Below are 8,180 nucleotides of genomic sequence, written 5' to 3'. Positions count from 1 at the left end.
ACTCCCCTCCTCTTCTTCAAAAATGCCACGAGATATATTACATCCACCTGATCAAGGGCCCTGGTTTAAAATCACAGCTGAAATACTCTGGCAATACAAGACACTCCCAAAACTGCACTGCCTTAAGTGTCCAAGTCCCGGGACTTCATTCAATCATAGAGTGCAGGACAAGAGCCTTCGACCCATTGTCCCAGCATCAGCTCTTTAAAAGAGAAATCCAGTTAGTGCCCATAGCCGTGTTATAAAAAATATTTTTGAAGATTATATCCAAATTGGGCATGGGCAGACAATCTTCTGTGTCAGGGTGGCACGGTGGCAGTGGTTAGCACTGCTGCCTCACAATGCCAGGGACCCGGGTTCAATTCCAGCTTCGGGTCACTGCCTGTGTGGAGTCTACACATTCTCCCCGTGTCTGCATGGGTTTCCTCTGGGTGCTCCAGTTTCCTCCCACACTTCAAAGATGTGCGGGTCAGGGTCAGGTGGATTGGCCATGGGAAATTGACCCTAGTGTCAGGGAAATTAGCAGTGTAAATATGTGGGGTTAGGGGATAGGGCCTGGGTGGGATTGTTGTCGGTGAAGGCTTTTCCACTCTCCTCTGCCTTGCACTGCCCAGAGTATTGTGGAAGTGGAGCCAGATTGAGGGCCTCAAGTGGACAATAATTGACCACTTACAGGTCTCAATAGGCCGAAGGGCAGCTAGTATAGTGGGCATCTTACCCACCATCTCCCCCGACCCTCCCAACTCACAGGGACTGGGCAAGGAAAGAGAGGGTGTGGGAGGGATTGCATGCCAAAATGGGAGGCTGCGAAATCTGGCCCCATGTCACTGGTGGGACCAGAGCCCACACCTTTTTTAAAATTTAAATACTTTGAAATTCTTAATGTCAGCTTATCTCAATTGAAAGCACTCCTGTTTCTATCGGATTTAAATCCTGCTGATCTATAGAAGCAGGAGTGCTTTCAACTCTGATAAGCTGACATTAAGAATTTCAAAGCAATTTAGATTAACAAAAATGGTACAGATGGCACGGTGGCACAGTGGTTAGCACTGCTACCTTACAGCGTCAGGGACCTGGGTTCAATTCCCGGCTTGGGTCACTGTCTGTGTGGAGTCTGCATGTTCTCCCCGTGTCTGCGTCGGTTTCCTCCGGTTTCCTCCCACAGTCTGAAAGACGTGTTGGATAGGTGCATTGGCCGTGCTAAATTGTCCTTCAGTGTACCCGAACATTGTGGCGAATACGGGATTTTCACAGTAAATTCATTGCAGTGTTAATGTAAGCCTACCCATGACACTAAATAAAAGCTTTTAAACTTTAAAAATATGGACAGAGTTGCAGGGTGACACAGATGTGTGGGGGGTGGGGGGGGGGGGCGCGCAGCTGGGTGTATGTGTATGGGGTCAGCTGAATAAAGACAGCTCCTTTCTGCATAGCCTGTCTACATGCACACTAAACTCTCCACGTGTCTCCCTCTACACACAGGGGAATGGAGCTGGTCGCTTTCTTATGATGTTGCCGTGTTGAGGAGGAGCTTTGTAAGCGTCTGCTTCCTGCCTGCAAGAAGCAGAGAGAGGTAGGGGATGAAGGTCTTATTCTCCCAGCAGCAGTGACAGTGCAGAGACTCTGGGTTATAATGTAACAGAGAGTAGCTGCCTTTCACTGCGGGGAGAAGCTGCGCTGTGAGGCAGGAAGATGCTGCGCTGTGTGCGAACCCTGTGGCACAGTGCAGACAAGTGCCTGCCCCGGGCACAAGCTAAACGCTGTTCCCCTCATCTGTGCCTCGGTGCCGGGCTAACCTGCAGCAGGCGCCCGCTAACGCTCAGCTCCATCCCTCCCAGCCCAGGGGGTGGAGATGAAGGGGACAGGGAAGGATCCGAGCCGGGACTAGAGGAGGGAACTGGCCAGGGTCATCCAAGATTGGCACCCACCCCACCCTGGCCCCTGCCACCCAGGAGACGCTCCCTGTCACCCCTGGAACGGGTCAGCCGCCTGATCCCCCACCAGATGTTGTCCCAGGAGGTGTTGCAGCAGCTGGAGCAGGAATCTGGGGGTTACGACGCAGTGTCTGTCCCCACAGGGTCGCCTGCAGCCCCTGGGGGAAGCTGGCACCTGGGCCAGGAGGAGGACTATGGCCAGGGGGTGACTGCCTCCCAGCCAGAACCCCCAACCGAAGAGGTGCCCTTCAAAATTGGGGACGTGGTGCTGGTGGAGTTCCGCAGGAGGCGTCGCTTGGAGATGCGAAAGATGTTCAGTTTGGTGGCGGGTGGAAAGTTGCACAGTAAGTGGGGTACCCTTAGCCACCAGGAAGTACTGGGGAATCTCCCTGGCCAGGTATTCAAGACTTCCACTGGCTTTGAGTTTCTCATGAGAAGACCATCCCTGGAGGAGTTTGTGTTGTTGATGAAGAGGGGACCAGCCATTTCTTATCCAAAAGTATGAAGCGCTTTTATTATTAAATTTTTAAAAACTCAGTTGTTCACCTGTAAAGATTCAATTATAAAAGATAGAAAACAAATCAGTTTTTGATTTGATTGATTATTGTCACATGTATTAGCATATAAGTATTGTTTCCTGCACACTATACAGACAAAGCATACCGTTCATAGAGAAGGAAAGGAGAGTGCAGAATGTAGTGTTACAGTCATAGCTAGGGTGTAGAGAAAAATCAACTTAATGCAAGGTAGGTCCATTCAAAAGTCTGACAGCAGCAGGGAAGAAGCTGTCCTTGAGTTGGTTGGTACGTGACCTCTAACCTTTGTATCTTTTGCCCGAAGGAAGAACGTGGAAGAGAGAATGTCCGGGGTGCGTGGGGTCCTTAATTATGCTGGCTGCTTTACCGAGGCAGCAGGAAATGTAGACAGAGTCAATAGATGTGAGGCGTGATGGATTGGGCTACATTCACGACCCTTTGTAGTTCCTTGCGGTCTTGGGCAGAACAGGAGTCGTACCAAGCTGTGATACAACCAGAAAGAATGCTTTCTATGGTGCATCTGTAAAAGTTGGTGAGAGTCGTAGCGGACATGCCAAATTTCTTTAGTCTTCTGAGAAAGTTAGAGGCGTTGGTGGGCTTTCTTATCGATAGTGTTGGCACGTCACTGTCACTTTGACGTAAATGCTCATTTTCAACTTTTAAAATTTTGAAAATGAACAGGATTAAATCAGCACCCCACAATAAGAGTGATAATTGTTGGCCTCGCCTCTGAGAAAGGGTCAGTTTTCAGAATTATAATTCCCTGGAATTTAGCAGATTTGTCATTGTGTTCACAATGTTCAGGGAAACAAATATGGTGGATAGAGAGAATTTATTCCCCGCTGGTCAGTGAGTCTAGAATTCAGGGGCATAGGGCGGGATCTTATGGCCTTACTCGTCACGAAACCGTAAAATCCCGCCCAAGGTCAATGGACCTTTCCGTTGTCTGCTCCTCGCCCACTCCGATTCCCGTGGCAGGCGGGGCAGTAGAATTTTGGCCATCGTCTAAAAATTAGAGGCAGATCCTTCTGGGTTTTTTTAGCATGTGCCGTAATCACCAAGCCAGCGAAGCTCTCTGAGCTCTCTGCTAAATTTCCTTTTTATTCATTTGTGGGACATGGGCGTCGCTGGCTGGCCAGCATTTATTGCCCATCCCTAATTGCCCTTGTTCAATAGGCAGTCGTTGTGGCTCTGGAGTCACATGTAGGCCAGACCAGGTAAGAATGGCAGATTTCCTTCCCTAAAGGACATTTGTGAACCAGATGGATTTTTCCAACAATCGACAATGGTTTTATGGTCATTAGTAGATTCTTAATTCCAGATTTTTTTTATTGAATTCAAATTTCACCATCTGCTGTGGCGGGATTCGAACCCAGGTCCTCAGAACATTAGCTGAGTTTCTGGATTAATAGTCTAGCGACAATACCACTGTGCCATCGCCTCCCCTTTGTCGGGGGCAGTCTTGGGGTGCAACACAGAGGCAGTCCGGGTTCCCTGCAAGACCCCACTAGTGCCGCCAAAAGAGAAAATGCTGGAAAATCTCAGCAGGTCTGGCAGCATCTGTAAGGAGAGAAAAGAGCTGACGTTTCGAGTCCAGATGACCCTTTGTCAAAGCTAAAAGGCACAGAAAGTGGGAGATATTTATACTGCAGGGTGAGGGAATGAAAGATGAGTCATAGCCGGAGAAACAAGGGGAGAGAGAATAAAGGGTGTGAATGGGCAAACAGCAGAGAAGCTGTAAGCTGTGACAGATGAAGATGTAGTGGGCAGTGGGGGGAGCGCTGTGGAAAAGATGGGACAGGGGGAGAATGTAGAAAAGGGAAAGCGGGGGGAGAAAAGGTAAGGGAAGGGGGATGAAGTAGGGGGAAAGAGTTGGGGGGGGAAGAAAAATGAAGAAAGACAATAAAGAAATAAAAGGTAGAAATGGCGGCACGGTAGCACAGTGGTTAGCACTGCTGCTTCACAGCTCCAGGGACCTGGGGTCGATTTCCGGCTTGGATCACTATCTATGTGGAGTTTGCACATTCTCCTCGTGTCTGCGTGGGTTTCCTCCGGGTGCTCCGGTTTCCTCCCACAGTCCAAAGATGTGCGGGTTAGGTTGATTGGCCATGATAAAACTGCCCCTTAGTGTCCTGAGATGCGTAGGTTAGAGGGATTAGTGGGTGGATATGGGGTAGGGCCTGGGTGGGATTGTGGTCAGTGCAGACTCGATGGGCCAAATGGCCTCTTTCTGCACTGTAGGGTTTCTGTGAGAACAGTAAAAAAATTAAATAAAATGAATGAACACAAAGGGAACCAAGGTGGGGTAGAGCAAATCATCTGAAGTTGTTAAATTCGATGTCCAGGAATGCCCACTTGTGCCGATTTTCTGTACAAAGGTCTTGGTCAGTGTGGAAACGGTTGAGGAGTGCCCAATGTTGACGTGGCAAATTGATGCCAGGTGGTCGGGCTGTGTGATCTGTGGTGAGGAAGTGGTTTTTAATGGTGGCATGTTCATTCTATTTCTGCTGCCATAAGGCCTCTGCTGTTCTTCCTTGGCAAAGTGGTCTTAGCCAAACTGGCGTGATTGGCAGGCGGATTGGTACGGTCCTTGTGTAGCGGCAGGCTTGGATGGATGTAAACCTTCTCCAGGAGCTTACTTGTGACAATCTCCCTCCTTATTTGAGGGAGTGGGATGTTGCTCAGGACTGGGAGCCAGGGGAGTTGAGCTGATAGCAAAGTACCCAAGGTGATACACATTGTAGTGTTGAGCTGGATATCTACGAGACTGGTGTGGGATGAGTTGTACCATACTGGTACACAGTGCTCTGCAGGCGAGTAGACGAAGACAAAAACTGAGGTATGAAATTAGGAAATGTTCCTTCACACAAAAGGTGCTGGAAGTTTGGAACTCTTCTGCAAATGGCAATTAATGCTAGGTCAATTGGTGGATTATTGTTAACTAAAAGTTTTAAAGGCAGGAGTATGGTGCAGTGTCGCAGATCAGACATGATCTCACTGAATAGTTGAACAGTTTTGAGGGGCTAGGTGGCCTACTCCTGTTCCCATGTTCCACTGAGAAGGACAGCTAAACTGCTCCCAGACCTTTGTCCACTCCAAAGATGTGCAGGTGAGGTGGATTGGCCGTGCTAAATTGCCCCTTAGTGCCCCAAGATGTGTAGGTTCGGGGGGTTAGCGAGGTAAATACTTGGGGTTGCGGAGAACAGGTCTGGGTGGAATTCCCCTCAGTGTCAGGGGGATTATGTGAGGTTACAAGGATAGGGCCTGGGTGGGATTGTTGTCGGTGCAGACTCGATGGACCGAATGGCCTCCTTCTGCACAGTAGGAATTCTCTGATTCTATGATCTGCCTGTAGAATATGTGTGTGATAGATAGTAAAAATGAGTTGGAGCTCCACAAGATTTCACTTTAGGCACTTTTTTATTGTCATGAGTCCCTTGAAGGGGAACAATGCTGAAATGGAGACTCCTGACCAAGTTATAGAGTCATAGAGCACAGAAACAGGCTCATCAGCCCACCATATCTATGCTAACCATCAAATACCAATCTGTACTAATCCTATTGACAAGCACTCTATCCACAGCCTACTATGCCTTGGCAATTTAAGTGCTCGTTCAGATGCTTCTTAAATGTTCACCTCTGGGTGAAAAAGAATTTCCTCAGATCCCCTCTAAACCACTTACACCTCACCTTTAACCTATGCCCTCTGGTCTTAGACACCTCTGCCACAGATTTGCCCTATCTTTGTCTCTCAGAATTCTGTATACCTCTATCAGATCCACCCTCAGCCTCCTCTGCTCAAGGGAAAACAATCCCAGCCCATCCAGTCTCTCCTCATAGCTGAAACTTTCCATCCCAGGCAACATCCTGGTGAATCTCCTTTGCACCCTCTCCAGTGCAATCATGTCCTTCCAATAGTGTGGCAACTAGAACTGCAGATAATACTCCATCTGTGGCCTAACCAATGTTTTATAAAGTTTACCAAGAATACCAAGAATAGTTTACCAAGGAACTCTGTTCCTATATTCTATGCCTTAGCTAATGCAGGCAAGCATTCCGTATGCCTTCTTCACCATTCTATCCACCTGTGCTGCCACCTTCAGGGATCTGTGCACTTAGACACCAAGATCCCTTTGTTCCTCAATACTCCCCAGGGATTTACTGTTCATTTTGTATATCCTACCCTTTTTAGACCTCTCAAAATTCATCACCTCACACTTACCAGGATTAAATTTCATCTGCCATTGCTCTACCCAATTTACCAACTGATCAGTATCAGTCTGTAGCCTAAGACTGTTCTCCTCACTATCAACAACACCACCAATTTTCATGTCATCTGCAAACTTACTAATTATACCTTCTACATTCACAACCAAGTTGTTACTGTATATAACAAACAGCAAGGGTCTCAGCATCGATTCCCTGTGGTACACTGCTGGTCAAAGGCTTCCAATCTCAAAAGCAGCCCTCCACCTTCACCCTTTTCATCCTATTAACAAGCCAATTTTGGATCCAAGTCCCATCAGTATCGAATAGAAACGTGGGGAAGTTTTGCTGCTGTTGTTGAGACCAAATCTGGAATGAGTGCAATTTTGATCCCCTTACTTGAGAAAGGATATAATTGCATTAGAGTTCAGGGAAGGTTCACTCAACTGATTCATGGGATGAAGGGGCTAACATATGAGGAAATGTTACATAAAAACATAGAAGATAGGAGCAGGAGGAGGCCATTTGGCCCTTTGAGCCTGCTCCGCCATTCATCACGATCATAGCTGTGATCTTAATAGCCTAATCCTGCTTTCCCCCCATAACCTTCGATCCCATTCGCCCCAAGTGCTATATCCAGTCGCCTCTTGAATACATTCAATGTTTTGGCATCAACTACTTCCTGTGGTAACGAATTCCACAGGCTCACCGCTCTTTGGGTGATGAAATGTCTCCTCGTCTCCGTCCTAAATGGTCTATCCTCAGACTGTGACCCCTGGTTCTGGATACCCCCAGCATCGAGAACATCCTTCCTGCATCTACCCTGTCTAGTCCTGCTAGATTTTATAAGTCTCTATGAAATCCCCCCTCACTCGGCTGAACTCCAGTGAAAACAATCCTAGCCTAGTCAATCTCTCCTCATACATCAGTTGGACAGTTTGGGCCTGTATCCATTGGAGTTTAGTAGACTGAGAGGTCACCTTACTGAAAGATATAAAATTCTGAGCGAACTTAACAGTGTGGATGCTGAGAGGTTGTTTCCCCTGATGGGAGCGACTAGAACCACAGTAAGGGGCACAGTTTAAAAATAAGAGCTTTCCCACTTAAGACATAGATTAAGAGAAATGTTTTCTCTCAGAGGGTCGTTCGTCTGTGGAATTCCCATCCCGAGAGAGCAGTGGAGGCAGGGTCATTGAATATTTTTAAGGCTGAGTGAGTTAGATTCCTGATTAAGAAGGGAGTCAAAGGGGGTAGACAGGAAAGTAGAGTTGAGGTCACAATCAGATCAGCCATGATTTTATCAAATGGCAGAGCAGGCTCGAGGGGCCGAATGGTCTACTTCCTGCTCCAAATCTATATGGTTGCATGGTACAGAGAAGCGCAGAAAACCTCCTCAGCCGTGAGATTGCTATCAGAAATCCAAAGTTAAAAATCAAATAGAAAAGCAAGAAATACTGAAATCAAGAGAGTCGTCCCAAAGAACAATATTTACAGAAATCTAGGC

At 47.6% G+C, this 8,180-nt stretch overlaps 1 protein-coding gene across 2 annotated transcripts in view; it reads left to right on the top strand.

Moving 5' to 3' along the window:
* The first annotated feature begins 1,530 nt into the window (after positions 1-1,530).
* Positions 1,531-8,180, top strand: part of LOC144494068 (tRNA (adenine(58)-N(1))-methyltransferase, mitochondrial-like) — a 45,835-nt gene continuing 39,185 nt past the window's right edge. Inside the window, exon 1 of one of the 2 annotated variants that reach the window (XM_078213645.1) lies at positions 1,531-2,433. In XM_078213645.1, coding sequence (XP_078069771.1) covers positions 1,693-2,433 — 741 coding nt within the window. In that variant the 5' untranslated portion in view covers positions 1,531-1,692. The remainder of the gene's footprint in view (positions 2,434-8,180) is intronic. The other variant, XM_078213646.1, reaches the window with a different exon arrangement.

This window comes from Mustelus asterias, chromosome 5, assembly GCF_964213995.1.
Source record: "Mustelus asterias chromosome 5, sMusAst1.hap1.1, whole genome shotgun sequence".
In the NCBI taxonomy this organism is placed as follows: domain Eukaryota; kingdom Metazoa; phylum Chordata; class Chondrichthyes; order Carcharhiniformes; family Triakidae; genus Mustelus; species Mustelus asterias.
Note: the sequence above shows the minus strand (reverse complement) of the source record. Positions and strands in the feature narration are given on the sequence as shown.